This window comes from Calonectris borealis, chromosome 18, assembly GCF_964195595.1.
Source record: "Calonectris borealis chromosome 18, bCalBor7.hap1.2, whole genome shotgun sequence".
NCBI lineage: Eukaryota > Metazoa > Chordata > Aves > Procellariiformes > Procellariidae > Calonectris > Calonectris borealis.
Genome location: NC_134329.1, coordinates 12,205,703 through 12,222,924, shown reverse-complemented (window position 1 = coordinate 12,222,924; position 17,222 = coordinate 12,205,703). Strand labels below are relative to the sequence as shown.

The window sequence follows — 17,222 nt, the reverse complement described above, 5'->3', positions numbered from 1 at the left end:
AACTAGAAAGAACTAGACATGAATTAGCATTGAATATGGTCAAGAGAGGTTGCCTTTAAATTAATCTGTTCATCACAGGATATGTAAACTGGGATTCACCTCCATCTTCCACAATAAACGTACATCATAAACCCTCAATCTAACATCACTTATAGAATTGTACTGAAAAATAAGCAATTCCAAATTCACATTAGGAAACACGTTTGCGTGCACTACTGCCATGTTTCAGCTAAAATCTGGTGTTAACGATACACAGAGGCAAATGTCAAACAGCATGTGCACTATGCTACGCTTGACCCTAAGAGAGGCCGCTAAGCAGCAGATAAAGGGAGCATAGTAGAAAGAGTCCCAAAACAATTACAGCAAGTATTGAAACCCGGTAAGAGTATGTTCCTCCTCATTTCACCTAAGAACTGCTTTTGTGAAAGATGACTGTAGCTAGAACCTATTTTATATCAGTTTATTTTATGTATTTGAACTGACAAAGCAGAACATTCAGATTTCGAGTGAATTATATTGTCAAATAATTAAGGTTCCATTTAAATGCCTGCTTCAAATCTTTCGACACCATTCTGCTACCAAATGCTGAACCAAAAATAAGTACCTATGAAAACTGAGCCTGAAGTACACTGCTAAAAGATCAAATACAGTTTCTTTATAAAATGTAGCAGCTCCACAAACAATATTACTATCAGACAAAAACCTTCCACCAAGTCAGTGCAGCCACAGAAAAAGAGAAGCGGTAAGACCAGCATAAGCAGCCACATCTCTGCTTTGTTATTTCCCTGTGAGTTCCTTCAGTTTGCCCACAGTACCCGTCATCTCCTCATAGCATTTGTGGAGGAACAAAACAAAAGCTCAAGAGTCTGCACAGAATTTCTCCCAGCAAGATCCATAAGTCCTTTTTAACTCAATGAATGACCTTTTTTTTTTTTAATTTCCTTCCCCCTTTCACCTAGTTCATCATAAAACTGATCACTTGTATAAATACCTCCCCCTGCCTTCAGTGAATGTTTGTCTACATTGCAGACAAGGTTCATAGAGTCGCAACCGTCGCTGTCCCCTCTTTAAACTTCCTCAGATACAGAGGACTTATTCCATTTCTTGGGCAAGTTTTCTTACGCCACTGAGCTTTACACAAACACAACAGCAATGCCAGCAGTACCTCACCTTGCCAAATTGTAGTTGCTTACATGCCTACACAAACCACGGGCACACCTTTGATTGTGGCAGTGGTCCACCCAAAAAAACCCCAAACAAATCCTCTGAATTTAGGTTGAGTTCAGCTAATGTGCTGTTTTGTAAGCATGATTTTAACTATACTATTTTCCCAGTTAAATAAAGCTGTACTCCCTCTTCAAGAAAAAGAAAAATACCCTCACACAAAAGCCCTTGGAATAAAGATCCAATAACCATTCTAAAGGACTACTGGAAGCCAAAGGATCACAATCAAAACAACTGTCATGCCCTCCATGAAAATCAAAAAGGGATAGTATAAAATTATATTATGATATAAAAGATTAAGATATAATCTTACCATGAAAAAAGTTTGCATACTCTGGTGCAAAGTATAGACTGCATTTTAGAAGTACTAATTATCTCTATACGACTCGAGGCATAAGTTATTAAACTTGTAAAAATTCACAGGCTTTGTAGGGTTCGGATCTGTTAGACTTTACAACTGAACGTACTGGTTTTGAGTCAATAGAACCCGAAAAAAACTTGTGATCTCAATAAATTTTACTGAGCCACCTCTCAGCATAATACAATCTCACCACCTACCCATTTCTTTCTTTAAAGAGGTGCATGAAGTCATTCTGAATCAAAGCGAATAAACCAGGAAAGATTAAATATTTACATTCATTGGCCAGATTATTCCATGATGAGATTAAATGGAAATTAGATTTAAAGTGAAAGACTTGTACAGCCACAAATATGTAGAATTCTGTACAATGCCGTATTTGGCAGAGGCTGGCCTGTCTTGGAAAGGTTTGGCAAAAAAAAAGAAAGTTCAAGACAGCAAGTAAATCTCCCAAGGCAAAAAGATTTATTTTAGTACCACTGTCTGGAAAGCCTTTCTCCAGTGCCGTCCTGAGTATGTCCTGGTATTTCACATGAACAGATAACCTAGTAGGAAAACATGTATACAAGACGACATACATTTTTCCATAACAACGGAGCTACGAAGAGCATCCTGCTAATAAATCAGCCCAACTGTCCTGCCTCTATATTAGTGTTTTAGTTTGTATCATGGGTGCACTTATTAAGCAACTTTCCAATCACCCCGACTTAACCACATTTTGCTACAAACCACTCAGCACAGTTAAAAGTACACAAACCAAGTTTCTTTTGGATAAAACTAAACCTGAAGATACACTCTCAGAACATACCTAATGTGCTCCCACCACTAATGGGCATTCAGTCCACTGGACTAAATGAGAGCTAGTCTGAAACATCTATACTACATCCATTTCAGGATGATTTGAGCCCTCGTTACAAACCGTTTTGCTCAAAACCTATTGGGGTGCACTATTGGGGTGCACTGCTTGCTAAGACAGATGAAGCCAAGAACGGCCACATTCTCAGCAAGTGTAACTCGTAAAGCGCATCAGACTTCAGTGAAGATTTCCCACCTCACACTTCCTGAAGATTAGGTCCTTGGCCAATATCATTCACCCCTCTTCAGTTTGAATTTACTTTATATTTGGCTTTAACATTGTATGGGTTGAATTGTTCTCATGATCAAGTGTTAGACCTACTCTTCTCTTCAGCCTCTCTCTCTCCTTCAGCGTCAGTGTGTCAGCCTTGGCAATCACAGGGACAATGTTGACTTTACCATGAAGAGCCTTCATGAATTCTACATCTAATGGTTTCAGCCTGCCAACAAGGGGAAAATAAAAGAAGAAAAAAAAGGGGTGGTTTTTTGGTTTGCTTTTTTTGGTTTTTGTTTGGTTTTGGTTTTTTGGGGGGGTGTTTTGTTTTGTTTTTTTAACAGACCAAATGTATTAAAAATTATTTATTTCAAGTATCTACATAAATAGTATTTCCAGAATAAATTAAGTCAGAGTACTTGCTTATCAGCTTGGTTGTGTGAAGGTTGAATTGCAATTAAAATTGTCACTACAAGATAAATCAGATATTATAAGCTCTTATGTTTCTTGGTGATAAACAACATAATACTGACTGCTTCAAAACAATATTAAATGCCAAAAAGGGGACAAAGCAGAGGACAGCATTAATCCCCAAAGGCCATTTTAATTGCACTGGCTAACTGACAGTGTAGGAAGTAACTCAATTAACATTAAAGTTAAGTTTCCAGTTCAAGTAATGAACAGACTTATGAACACAATGTAACACCCTAAAATACAAGAGCTCAAGAGCTTTTCCTTACCCGTGCCCAAAGGGAGAGATGAAGTAAAAACAGCAATGGACTCTGTTGTCTATAATGTGGCGCCTGTTTAGACCACTCTCATCATGAAGGTATCTTTCAAACTGGTTGTCAATGTACTGGATAATTGTTTTGAAGCTGTGGTATGGGGGGAAGAAAGAGAGGCATCTTAGATCAGCTTTAAAATAATGAAGAAAAGACTTATGAAAAGACAAGAAGAGAAGGAGGAGAATCACAATTTCATTAAGAACATTTCTGTTACAAAAAGTCAACTTCCTAGCATTGTATGTACTAATGAGGAGAAATATTTTGATAATGCAAAAAGATATTTTCATAGCAACCCCCAAGCATCTATTTATGCCTAGAGCTACTTTCAAGTGTTACTCTGTCCACTGGATAAAAAGTTCAAGTGCAAGCTCAGGAAAAAAGCACTCAGTGCTGAGACAACACAAACAGGAACAGACGATTGAGGATTTTTCTGCTTTTTTTTCTGAGGGTAGGGCATGAGGACTTGTTTTTAAACCAGCTGACAAATGACATATCCTGGATATCCTCTTGATTTACAACCCTGACTCTAGAGCTAGGTTTCTATAGTTACCTATGAAAATTCTGGTATTCTGGTCTGTTTCAATTAAGTACAAATACATTTGCAAGTCATGCACTAAAGCATCACATGATTTATTAAGCTATTTTTGTTACCTTACAGGATCCTTTTCTATTGGCAAAGAAAATAATTCCTACTTAGTTCAAGGCAATTTAAAATATGCCCTGCAAATAAGTAAAGGAACACAAAATTTGATCATGTAGATTAATCAGATACAAAGAGCAGTGACAAGAGAGAGAAAAGAAAATACAACGCATTAGGAAGAAGATTGTCTCAAGATATTCTAGAGCACGTAGACACCTGCAAACAATATTAATATAAAAGGACACTTTATATTAAGTACCACAGGGGACAGGAAATGAACACGCTGATGAAGGTGAGATTAGGCAGATGATTGTGTGTCATGAACATACCTTAAACTACTTGGGGAAAAACTCAGCAGAAAGCTTAACTTGAAAAATAGTATTTCTGCTGTTGAGAAAGTGCAAATTTGACTAGAGAAATTTAAGGAGGAAACAGACAAGAGAACACAAAAAAAGAATTAATAATCTGGAAAATGAACACAGAGAATGATGGCAAATACTGTGACAGGCAGGGAAGTTCAACCCTGGGCTGCGCGACCATAATGAAGACAGTGAAAGAAAGTAACAAGAATGATGGAAGAGATCCTAGAAGGAATTTGATTTTCCAAAGTTGAGTAAGCTTTTGGATCTAGGAGAAATAAATCCACAGTAGAATAATATATACACACGTTTATATCTTTGCAAGATTTGCACCATTCTAAGTCACACTATGACATACATATGAAGACGACACAGCAAAACATGGAATTTATTGGGTTTTGACCTTAGTGCTGCTCAAGTCTTTAAGAACTAGCACCTTAATACCTAAACGTGTTGAAAAAGGACAACATGGTTTATGTTCCTGTTGATCTTAGATACTCTCCTCTTAGTTGGTGAAAGGTAACGAGACTGAAGACGTACAACTATTAGGACAGAAACCAAGCACAAACAATGGGAAAGCAACTATCACACATTTCTCTGGCAACGTAATTAGTTTACGTGCAGTTTTCTAGCTCTAACAGCTATAATTTTCCCTATAAATATGGCGTTAGTGTCCTGTACCTCCTGACTTCCGGGAAACACCTGGCTTATACTGTTGTGCTATCATTACTTAGGAGATAGCACATCCTGTATTTTAACAGCAAACAACACAACCGTTGCATTTAAGCCCATTGGGGGAAAATGAACAATATTACCAAGCTGCCAAAAAACACAAAATACAACTTAACATAAGCCAGTAAAAAAAGAAAGTTAGCAGCAGCCAGAAGGCAGTTATCAAAGAATGACCTGCGACACTGCAACCAAGATGAAACGAGGTGTACGATCAGCAACATCTAACAAGTTAATCTGTAAACTGTTTTTTGTCAACCATCCTTTTGAGACCAGATTTGATCCCAAATCTGTGCACGGTGCAATTTTTTTTTCCTCCTCTCCTTAGACCCTTTCTCTTCGGCCCAATGAAAGATGTTACTTTAAGGACACGCTTCCCTCACGATCCCAATGTCCTTATGCATGGAAGAGCCGTCCTATGCTTCAAACCTCCCGCCATAAAGAATTTTGCTATTCTCCAAACACACGCCTAAACTGATGCCAAGAGCATTCTTAGGTGTAGTCTGATTTTTGAATACAGAACTCCAGCTAGCACTAAAGCTTCACACAGAATCTAAAAAATTATCACTCTGGTTAACTGTGGTTAGCATCCCCCTTTTCTTACAGGATGTTTTAAGTACCATAGCATTTGGAAAACAAAAAATAGTCTACTTTAGGGAATGTGTTGTATTAAATCTATAGTAACTCATTTCCCAATCCAACATTATTATTCCTCCAATCCCGGAGACCCCCTGGACAAACTCCTGATAACACATAATCCTTACTAGCGCTTCTTCTGTGATGGAAAAATACATAAAAATTGACCCCAGCTCCCATCCTTGAAAGTCAAACTCTAAAATTAAGCCCTTTCATCAATGCACAGACAGAAACCAAAAGTCATTAGGAAACCTACTCAGGAGAAAGATATTTGAAAAAGGATCAGCGATCGCTGCCTCCTAGGGACATCGAGCCAGTTTGATTTACCTCTGTTCAAAAATAACCTTAGTAAAATCCACACCCTGAAAAACAGGTAGTCTGCACAAATTGCAGCTTTCCCAAAATAAATGCTTTATAAAACTTGGATCGAGATCAGCACCATCTACCGGTTAACCATAATTGAGTAAATGCTCCTAAACACAAACATAAGTTCAAGAACACGAACTGGCCGCTTCCTCTGAACTAACAAGGAAGGAAGGTAGTTGCGCTGGGTTAGTCTCGACTATAGTTTGAAACAAAGAGTCTATCCATCCAACTCCCTATGACATCCTGTAAAGACCATCAGGCTTTGTCAAAATGACACTCGTCATGGCTCAAAGTCTTCTCATGTGACATAAGAAAATGGGACTAGAGAGAGACAATTAAAATTAATTGCATCTTTTTATTTTGTAGTATGTAAGCACTATTTACTCCCGTAATGTATTTTGATGTTTAAGATTTGTCACAGAAAACTAGGTATAAACCAGTAAATTGTTCTACTGGTCTGAATCATCATGGAATGACTCTATTTAGCAAGCCTCCAAAAAGAAAGGGGAAAAATCTGAACACGTAGGTCTTTAAGAAACATCTTAGCAGAATAAACAAAGGGCATTAGAACACAATCAACAGGAAGAGCTCTATGTAACACAATACACAGGCTGCAGAGCTCTTAGCTCCAGCGGAAGGAAGCTCTAGTCAACAGTGCAAAAAATAAGCAAGACCATGCCGCAATCCAGAAAGATGCCTTAGTGTTATTCTAAAAGTTCAATTTTTTTCAGCTTAATAAAGTAGGAAAAGTGGGAGGAAAATAAAAATAAAAATCCCGCTACAGCTTCACTTTCAAACTTTCATTTAGTGTGTAACTTCACTGCCTTCAGTTTTGCTGTGTTTCTACAGTACACCATAGAAAGAAAATTAAAACTACATCTGATAACAATGTTCTTCAGAATGCTCCAGATAACACAGCATTCTGTCAAGAAAAGATTACAAAACAGTCTATTAGCATTAGAGATGTTTATTTTATCAGCTATTTGCCTCCTTCCTGATCTTTAACTTATACTGAAGAATGCAAATCAACCAGTATTATTTTTATGCTCCCTTTCTCTGCACAGTGACACTTGGTTTGCCTTAGGATTATCACCACCAACACAAAAAAGTGTCAACAAAAATTAATGGCTAAGCAAAATAAATACTGTTAGCACTTCTTAAAAGACAACCATGTGGAAATTCAAAGTTTAGCTTCTAGTTGCACTGGAATAATTCAGGCATCCTAGTAATCACATTAATACATCTCATCTTTATTTGAAAAATGTTATCAGCAGATCAGTCCACAGTTAAAGAAAAATACACGATGATGATGATTTGAAGTTACATTTATGAACAAACTTATTGTTTACAAACTGCCCAGTTCCTTCATAGCTGTTTTACCCTTTACTTTCTTCATGATCTTTATGTTAAAGCAATTACGTTTGTTGTCCAGCATATCTGCAGATACAATTATTTCCGTTAAAGATTATCGGCGATATCTAGGCCAGAGAGAGCTAAGTAGTAATTCCATCGTAAAAAAAATGCAGTTCTATCCAAATAGTACATGTAAAGGACAGGGAATGAAAAGTACTGTCTTAAAAACATGGAAACTCAATGGGCCAGAGACACAGAAAGACAAGCAAAGTTTCCCTTCACCAGAATTCTGCCCTATCAGAGCAGCTATGGAGACAAAAAGTTGACTGAAGTTGTCACAGAGAACCTTACTGGAGGAAAGGCCATTAATTTTGAGGGAGAATCACAGACAGCCTAGTGAACACTAACCAAACCTTTTAAAAACATTAAAAAGTGGTTAGAAAATTGAAACAGAAAGTTGTACAAAGTAATACAGTTTTACTAGAGATCTGTATTTTAGGCAACAAAAATTATAAGAGCAACTTGTAAGAGAAAGCTCACACAAACTAAATGATCATGTCACTGATGATATGAAGACGAGCACCCAGAACACAGAAGTGCTTAGAAAATTGTGCTTAACTGCAAGGACTCAGAAACGACCCTCTATCATGAATTCAAGATAACACTCCATTAATGTTAAGAATAATGAACCTGTTGCTTCCTTTTAATCAAAGTTATCCAAAGATCACCAGCTGAATCACTTAAGTTCAGAGAGACAGACACACTAGAGGAGTGTTTGTGTAAGATACAAACTCTACCAAGCAAAACAGTATTTACACACATACCAGTCCTGGCTGTTAATGGCATCTCCATATCCTGGTGTGTCAACTACTGTTAAACGCAGTTTCACCCCTCGTTCCTCTATCTCTACTGTAGAAGCTTCGATTTGAACTGTTCTCTCTATTTTCTCTAAAATAAAGGAACATTTTGATTGTTATTATGCCTATCAATTGCTGCAGAAACCCCTGCAGGAGAGAACAACAGAGGAGGAAATGCAATCTGAAGTGTATTGTAGCCTACACGACATAAAATATTTAAAAGAAAAAACCACGCTAGCTAGTCAAAACTTAACACCTCATTTTTGTAAATAGGCAAGAAACAATGAACTAAAAAAAAAAGAGGATTTAGTCATGAGAATATGCAAAAATAAAATTATAATACTCAGAAGCATATTAGATTCTTTGTTAAATGGTATTTACACCTTTAACCAGGATTTAAGGCATTACAGGCAAAAAACATTAGAGAAAATGGGGATTAGAGCAAAACCACATTTAGGTATATTGAGACCTAAAAGGTTTGGGGGTTGTTTTTTTTTAATAATGATGACAAAACAACAAAAGCTGAGTCTTTGAAAGGAAATATAAATAAGAAAGTGACAGCTCAAAAAAATATAATTTGGAGAATTAAAATACACCTAGACAGCATGAAGAAAGGATCTTGTGGGTGAAGTTATCATCAGAATGAAGCAATGCTAACTGAAAGAACATGAAATTACACAGGGTATGTGTTGCAGGAATTGCAAAACCACATTTACCTGCAGCTCCAGGAATATAACGTTCTGGATAAAGATCAGTCAGGAACAGACTGTTAATTAAAGTGGATTTTCCCAAGCCAGACTCACCTACAAAAAATAATTCAGGTTATTAAGCATATACACCTTTTATTCCCGGCTTTTTAAAGCACCTCCTCTTTCCCCAAGCCCACATTATGGAGGAAAAATAGTTTGTTCATAGGATCCACCCTCGTTTTTGAGATAAAAAACATCAAAGGTTCAGCTAAGCACTTTAAAAAAACACAGGAAAAACAAGCCTCCAGTGTTTTTATAAATGTTACATGAAAATGCTAAGTTTACTGTAATAGATTTCATAATAAAAGCTCAAAGGTCATACAGCACTTTGACTATAGATCTAGAGATAGTTAGGTTACTTCAGGGAAATAGAAGCTTTTTTTCCATTTAAACTTACAAAATCAGGAGCTGTAACTCTCTTGTTGAAAACTTCTGAGAGCTTTAAGGTATTTCCTAAGCTAGAAATTGAACCTGGAACACTGTTAGGGAGAGAGAATGAATAAAGCAATCCCAAACTTAACAGTTGAGCTTTGCACCCTTATAGTTAGGCTACATACGTCCTATGAAACGTGAAACAGAAAATCGTAAGAAAATTATGCAAAATTCACCTGAGAAGTTCTATAATTCTAGAACTTCAGGTCATACAAATTTTGTCCTACTTCAAAGTAACAAAGTTAAACCTGTAAATGCATTTACTAAACCTGAATTTCAAAAAGTCATTTTTTTTCCTAACCCAAGAAATAAAAGGAGTCAGCATTTAGAACAATTGGCCGTGTTATTTTAGATGTCACTAACCTAATCTTAGAGATGGAGAAGCTACCTGTATTTATCATCACAAACTACAGGAAATAAAAACTCTACACTTATCACAAATTACCTATTTATTTTACAGACATTGCTGAATGCTCCGTCACCAAATAATCCCAAATGGTACTACAGAGCACAGAGAATAAGAAGGAAGTGTTATGCATCTCTTCTCATTTTCATTTTTCAATAACATGTAATTCCAAGGAAACTACTACAAAAAGGTGATAGTACTGTGGGCTCCCTTGGCACTTGTATAACATTAAACTGATTCAATGCAAGTATAATCCAACATGTCCCTTAGAACAGCTTTGTGCCTAAAGGACTTTCTGTCAAAGACTCCTACAGGTGCTCATTCACAGAACAGGCAAATTAAAAGTTTAGTTATAAAACTGGAGTGAGTCAGTATAGAACAGCAGAAAACACAAGAATAGCATCACCATTTCAACAGAAAGTTATTCACCATGCGCATTCATGCCTTCAGTTGGGGAAACGGGAGTCAAAAAAAGATTAAGCAACTATCCCTACCATCTGATGATGAGTCAGGAATACAAGAATGTCCTGTTGGCTCAAAGTCATCATCTTTAATCACTACAAATACTCCCTCCTACCAAACATGACAAAATAGTAAGAGATTTAATTGAAGAGTGTATAGAGGTTCAAAGCTTTTTCTTCTGTATTGCTAAGTAGGAAACATATGTCTATGTGAAAGAAATTTTTTTGTTGTTGTATAGCAGTCAAAAATACTTAAACAAGTCACTTACCAACCACCATCAGTGTGAATTCAAATCCCTTCTTCACAGATTTCCTGTGAACCTGGTTGGGCAGATTAGCGAATCCCACATAGCCTGCTGAGTCGGAAAACTGACAAGAAAACAAAAGTTGAGTATAAATGAGATCCCCTTCCCCCTAAAAAGTTGAAACAGAGTTCAGCTGACTCTATACAATAAAGTGCAGAGGTATATAAAGCACATGGAAAAATAGAGAATGAAACAATTTTTTGCTGCTATAGCAAGGTAGACCTTGAAACAGGCCCATTTACCACGCAGTCTGATATAAATAGAAATCTGATAAGTACCTTGGCCTACACATAAAGTCTCTCCTTGGAAAAAAAAAATCTGCAAACTTGCAAGAACACACTTTTATTAGTCTTAAGCTGTAGAGGTCAAAAATATCTGTTCAAATTTGGTATCCGCTGCTACTGTCTTCTATAAAAATAAATAATGCATACACTCACATGTATAAAAACAAGAACCTTGTATAGCAATGCAGAGATTACCAAGATACAATCACACAGAGATCTACCTTCTGCTTGTTAAGCTGTTCACCTATCTTCACTATGTTTAGCTTCTAACACAAAGGCAGGAAGAAGAAATGTGCCTGAAAAACTTATCAAAGAGATTTGGGCTATAAAAAGGGCAGTCTGCTTCACCATCTGTTATCAATTGACTGAAAACCGAATAGGAGCCTAAACAAGAACGGCAGCCACTTGATTTAGGGACCTATGAACTAGCTGGAACCAAATATTTTCTTCACAGATGAGTTTATGATCAGAACACTTTTTATACAATGCCATGCTTTCAGTGGGGCAGGGGGTGATACAGGGGAAATCACTTAAAAGGCAATTAGTTATTTGCTAACAATCTTTTTAAAACCCACCCAGACAGGCAAAACATTAGAAATGAAGATTTGTCAAATTAAATTTCCTTAGGTAAATGTGTAAGCAAACCTGAACGTCTGGCAAACATCCGAAAGCCTATTACTAGAATCACATGCATGCTCTGTTTCTACTAAACAGTTCCTTTTAAGAAACGCATCTGAAGAAATGAGGTATCATTTATTCACTATTTTACCACTTCAGTAAGACTACAAGTATTTTCAGCAGTTGAACAGATTCTAAACAAAATTTTTGCTATGCAGCCATCTCTTTACCTTTACTTTTTCACCTGACTGAGACATGTTTCGTCACTCCAAGTTCCAGACACTGGAAAATAAAATCCATAGTGCATGTTAGCTGACTTGAAGATTACATTCATTTTAATTTTGAACTGAACAATTGCATATAATAATATTCTAATAGAATGAAATGTCACATACTCAAAGATTACCAGAATAAACAAGCCATAATCAAAATAGCTGCTTCTGTGAAGCTATCCACAGGAAAGAAATTACACAGGATTATTAAAACCAGAATACTTCATTTGAATACTTAAAATAGAAAGATGCCTTTAAAACTCAAAATACTAAAATTCAGTATCCTTAAAGATCTTTCATCCATCCTGTCTTTAAAGAAGGAAAAATATCTACTGAAAGCTAATGCTGAGTATGCATGGTACTCCTGATGTAATTTTTCTTTTAAGTTCTCTGATTCTGTAATTAGCTAATAAAACCTAAAATTCAAATATTTTCTGTTCCCCACACCCTATACAGCATAAGGAGGTCCTTTTTCCTTCCATTTTTACCCTTTACACTTATGAATTATACGGTTTTTAAAGATGGTTTACAAATAGGTGAATGTAATCAAACTGTTGTCCAAAAAATTGTATTTGAGAAATATGACCGCATACAACAATTCTCCCGAGAACAGGACACCTATGGGATTTCCAGGTAAAGGTTATAACATTATTTTCAGTCACTTCAAAGTACTATCGCTGAGTGTGAACACTACACCAAACATTGCAGAACCTTGGCACTTGCTAACCCATGCTGGACATGAAAATTCAACCCTGATCTGAGGGACTATCAAAAAGATTTGTTCTTCAGCTTCAGACGCCCAGAACAGCTGGGTTTTGGCAAGCCCTTATCTTTTTACTCAAGGACGTTAGTTGTGCTATAGATTAGTTATCACGGCAATAGCGAGGCCCTTTTATTTAGGGCGGCCACAGAGCACTGACAGGAAACGCCGAAGTGGCAGGAGCACTTCACAGCTTGGTTTGTTGACAACGCGGCTCTTGGCCTGGGAAAGCGGGAAGTGACCCCTGTGCAGGCACCTGTGTGTTCAGACAGAATCCTTTCCTGCCGGGCAGCGGGAGTCGTTCTAGCAGGATACAGTCCAGCTTCTGACACCCGCAGTTCGACAGTCAAACCCTAGCAGGGACATACTAAGCTTTGGACTAAAGGAAAAGTCGAAGTTAGCATAATTGCAACTTGGAGTTTCAAAGAAAACATGTCTTCAGCTCACATGGCATTTTGTTTGTCCTGAAGCGGGGCATTTCAGTTCCTAGCAGTTGTGCAGACACCAGCCACCCTGTAAGCAAGCAAAGTTTTTTCTTCTCCTCCAACTACTTTTCCCCCATGCTCAGTTCGTTTGCTTGCTAATGAAAGCCTAATACATCCATTGCCTGGAAAATAGGGAGGTCCTGATCCTAATCATCTTCTGACAGCCTCTAATCAGGTATTCCTCAAAACAGCCTGGGAAACATCCCTTAAGAACGGTTTTGAAAAAACAGAGCTTATTCTTCTTTGACCAATATGCAAGGGCTCATTCCAGCCTCCAGCCAACCAGTGTTACAGATCCTTAAAGTCAGTCACAGCCTGACTGACAGATGTAACTCGTTGCTCTGTCCACACCTTGTTTCTATGTTTGGAAACCTCTATTGTCACCTTGTCTATAAAATCAGTGATGTAATTCAAGAGTTGAGAAAAGTTCATAAATAGTCACTGTCTGAGTGCTAACACAGATAAATCTTCTGGCCCATTTCTCACAGTAATGCCAGATGAGAAGCCACCCAGAGCAGCTGCCTATAATTAAAGGTGAGAAGGGGGAACAATTCAGATTTAAATATGTATGGCAAATTCTCTAATTACTTCTGCTTTAAACTGACAGTATAGTCGCATCCATTGTAGCGTTACCCAAGCTTCTTGATTAACAAGCAGAAGAGTCAAAATTGTTGTCAAGTGATTATGACACATCTGACTTCAAAAATTAGTCTGTCATCTCATAAAAAGCTAAATTTACAATAAATCATTCTACAAATATAACTTACAACGCCTGTTTCCTACTGGGCAAACCACATTCACCTTGTATCTTACTCCGACCAAAAAGTTGCTGTAGCCAAAGCTGCAGGACAGCTGCTCTGATCACATCATGACTGCAGCGCATCCAGTTAGTTATTTCCCCACTGTTAGAATAGAAATATTCTAACTAAAAGTTAACTGAAAAAAGAAAAAAGATAAAACTGCTGTTCCACAACACCTAAATAAGGCACGGAGGTTCAAATGAATCCTCCGTTATTCAGCCTCAACACATTTTGCAACTCATAATACTGCCCTCATGAGGTTGCCTGGAAAATTATTCAAGCAACCGACTTCCCCAGACAACCGTGAGCTGTCTTCCTGAAGCTTTACCATATCACTACAAATCAAAACCTTGGAATTAGCAAAATACCGTATGTTACATCTTCTTACAGCACCAAATAACCACAGAGCTTACAGTATTGCTTACAAGTGATAACTTGTCAATGGACCAGGCTACACTATGCATCAATAACTGCTGAAATCCTGAAGTTTGTCTGCATACAACCTAATCAAACATTAAAATAATGTGAAATTGAGTATCTGACAACACCCTGGATAGTTCCACATCTGGAAATTGTAATGTTTCATTTTTCATCAATTTTCCATAATAAAATTAAAAAAAAAAAAACAAACCTAAGGCAAAACAAAGCAAGCCATAGTTGTTCTGTTTTCTTTAGATTTTCAAAGGACTATTTCAATCATTATGAGATGAGCAAAGCAGCACATGCAAAATACTTCAAAAGAAATATACAACTGCATTAACTTGCAAAAAGCAGTGAAACCTTGTTTGTAAATAATTGTGGGCCCCATTTATCAAGTCTAGCAGAGAAAAGGGACACTATGCTACAGTCTAGGAATGTTCAGATCGGTTTTTGAGCAGTGGATAACGTAACAAAGTATTATTTCAGATCCCAACAAATTCTTAACCTAAAGAATGTGCTGTTAGGCAATTGAAGGGAGCAGATTACCACTAAGTTTGGTTACCGTTGCCTCCTCTACAAATACAGAGGCTTGGAACGTGCCATCCTAACGCCTTCTGCTAAGAAAAGTATTCCAGTGAGAGAGAAAGAGAGGGGAAGGAAAATGGGTCATTTCCTTTGTTCCTGCCAGGATGCAAGAAGTAAACTGTTAGGAACAGGCAGACTGGGAGCTTCTTAATAGAAACTAGCACAAAGAAAATGCTATGAAAAATGTACAGGGAGTGTTTCCATATAAGGATATTAAACAACATTTTAAAATAATCACTTTAGAGTGACCTTAACAACCATCTCTACAAGCAGAACAGCCCTCCTGATTTATCAAATGAGGCCTCTTCCTTTCTATCTGAGATTATATAACTCTGATACTTCTAAAAAAGTATTTAATAACCTAATAAGGAACCACAGAAAGCAGTAAAGACTAGGAAATGCTGGAAATGGGCTCAACAACATTAGCATTCTGAAGTCACATTTTCAGGCTTAAAACAGACAGAGAAACACCAAGAATATCTCAGTAAAATACCAGTATTTGTGGTTTCTTACAAAAAGAACTACAAAAACCCACAAAGAAATGTCAGAGTCAAGCACATAAATAAATAATAAAAAATAAATAATTAAAAAAAATTTATAACTTCTCCGAGTGTCTTGCATACAGAGAAACAAGGAAGTTATGTGAAAATTAAAAATTTCCTCACTGTATTCCAAACTGGATATAGGGGTATTCAAACACAAAGCAGGTTTTTTTGTTAGCTTACGCTATTAAAGTTGTATGAATCACCCAATTCTATCAAACAACAGCAGGTCCAGCAGAGCCTGTTCTCTGTGTCATGCTTTGTTCGTAGCACGTCCTCATCTCTAGTTGGAAACCCCCTCCCAGAAGCTCCCAGGGAGAAGCACCACTCCCTCTGTATCAACAATCCCAGGCAATTCCATTTTCCTCATTAGAAACAGATGTTACCAACTGAAGGAATCCTCTCTTACACATTAACAATTGCATACATTTCTTCATTACTTTTATTCATTACTCTTAATGTATCACCTTCACCAAATACAGAATTTAACAGCAAATGCAACAACAACAAAAAACCCAGCTATGGTTGCAGGTAGACCAAGATAAGTGTACGCCACTGCTTTGTCTTTGAATTAGTATTCGGTGTTCGTAAGTCTTACAGACTTCATTTTGATAATGTATTTGAACCAATGACACACCATATAGATTATTGCTGGGAATGCATTGCTGTTCATCAAAACTTGTAACAATTGTGTGACTTAACAGCACACATGCACAGCAAAGGGAGGCAAGGAGTAAGCAAGTGAGAGAGAAGAACCATGTATGAGCACCGTTCTTAAAAGGAAAAGGTCTAGAAAAAGTAATGCATGAATCTAGAACCCTAATCCTAACTATTTTATTTGAAGTTCCATTTCAGTGTTAACATATTACTCTAGACAACTTCCTTTCTTACTGTTATTTCAATGAATACAGTCACTTAAAAAGCACAAAGGAGGCAATGACACCGTTCACATTAATGATCAATTTTAGTGATTATGTGCTTCCTATGCAAGCAGCTTTTGACAGTATTTTCCCAAAGTTACTGTATCAGAGAAAAATACTGCAAAACAAACCTATAAACGTGAAAAGCAGGCACTTTTTTTAAATTAAAAAGCTAAACATATTAGCCATGATCACTTATCAGGAAATAGGCAGCTCTGCCTCACACCCACAAAGCTTAACTATAATTGTGCACATACTGGCAACGCATAGCAAACAGTGGTAAGTTAGTATTCTAAATCACCACCAAATCATGCTTAAGTCCCATGATACCATGCACTCTCTAACCCGCATGGGAACAATAATTTAAGACCTAAAAAAAAGACAAAAAGACGTGTAAAGCATTTGTTCCGCCTGTTGCCAAATCAGGCGCGCGGCGTCCCGTGTGCGGCGGGCTCTGCCTTCCCCCGCAGCACCCCCGGCTCCCGGCAGCGGGCCAGGCTCAGCGGTGCGATTTTGGAGACATCTGAGGAATGCCCGATGGAGACGGAACTTCCCCTTCCGTCCTCGCCCCGCATCTCCGGCTGCCTTATGCCGGGCAGACCCCAGGCCCCCTCCACATCTCAGAAGTAACGCACGCCTCGCTTTAAAAACAAATAAACCCGTGCGGAAAACGGCCCACGACCCGGCCGCGGGGCTGCGTGGGTTCTGCCCGCACACGCTTCTCCCCTCCTCGTCCTCAGCTTCGCAAACCTCGCCCCGGGCAGAGCAGGCAGGCCGGAGGCAGGGCCCTGGGCCCGTGCATGGGGC

General features: G+C 37.8%; 1 protein-coding gene across 7 annotated transcripts in view; it reads right to left on the bottom strand.

Moving 5' to 3' along the window:
* LOC142090321 (septin-2) overlaps positions 1 to 17,222 on the bottom strand; it is a 40,958-nt gene that overhangs the window by 23,347 nt on the left and 389 nt on the right. For all 7 annotated transcript variants that reach the window (XR_012676497.1, XM_075167994.1, XM_075167993.1 and 4 more), the window contains exons 2-7: positions 11,862 to 11,913; positions 10,694 to 10,793; positions 9,093 to 9,179; positions 8,344 to 8,467; positions 3,392 to 3,526; positions 2,760 to 2,877 (exon numbers count right to left, since the gene is read on the bottom strand). Coding sequence is in view for 6 of the 7 variants with exons in the window: in XM_075167994.1 (XP_075024095.1) it covers positions 2,760 to 2,877; positions 3,392 to 3,526; positions 8,344 to 8,467; positions 9,093 to 9,179; positions 10,694 to 10,793; positions 11,862 to 11,888 (591 nt within the window). In the remaining variant the exon portion in view is untranslated. The remainder of the gene's footprint in view (positions 1 to 2,759; positions 2,878 to 3,391; positions 3,527 to 8,343; positions 8,468 to 9,092; positions 9,180 to 10,693; positions 10,794 to 11,861; positions 11,914 to 17,222) is intronic.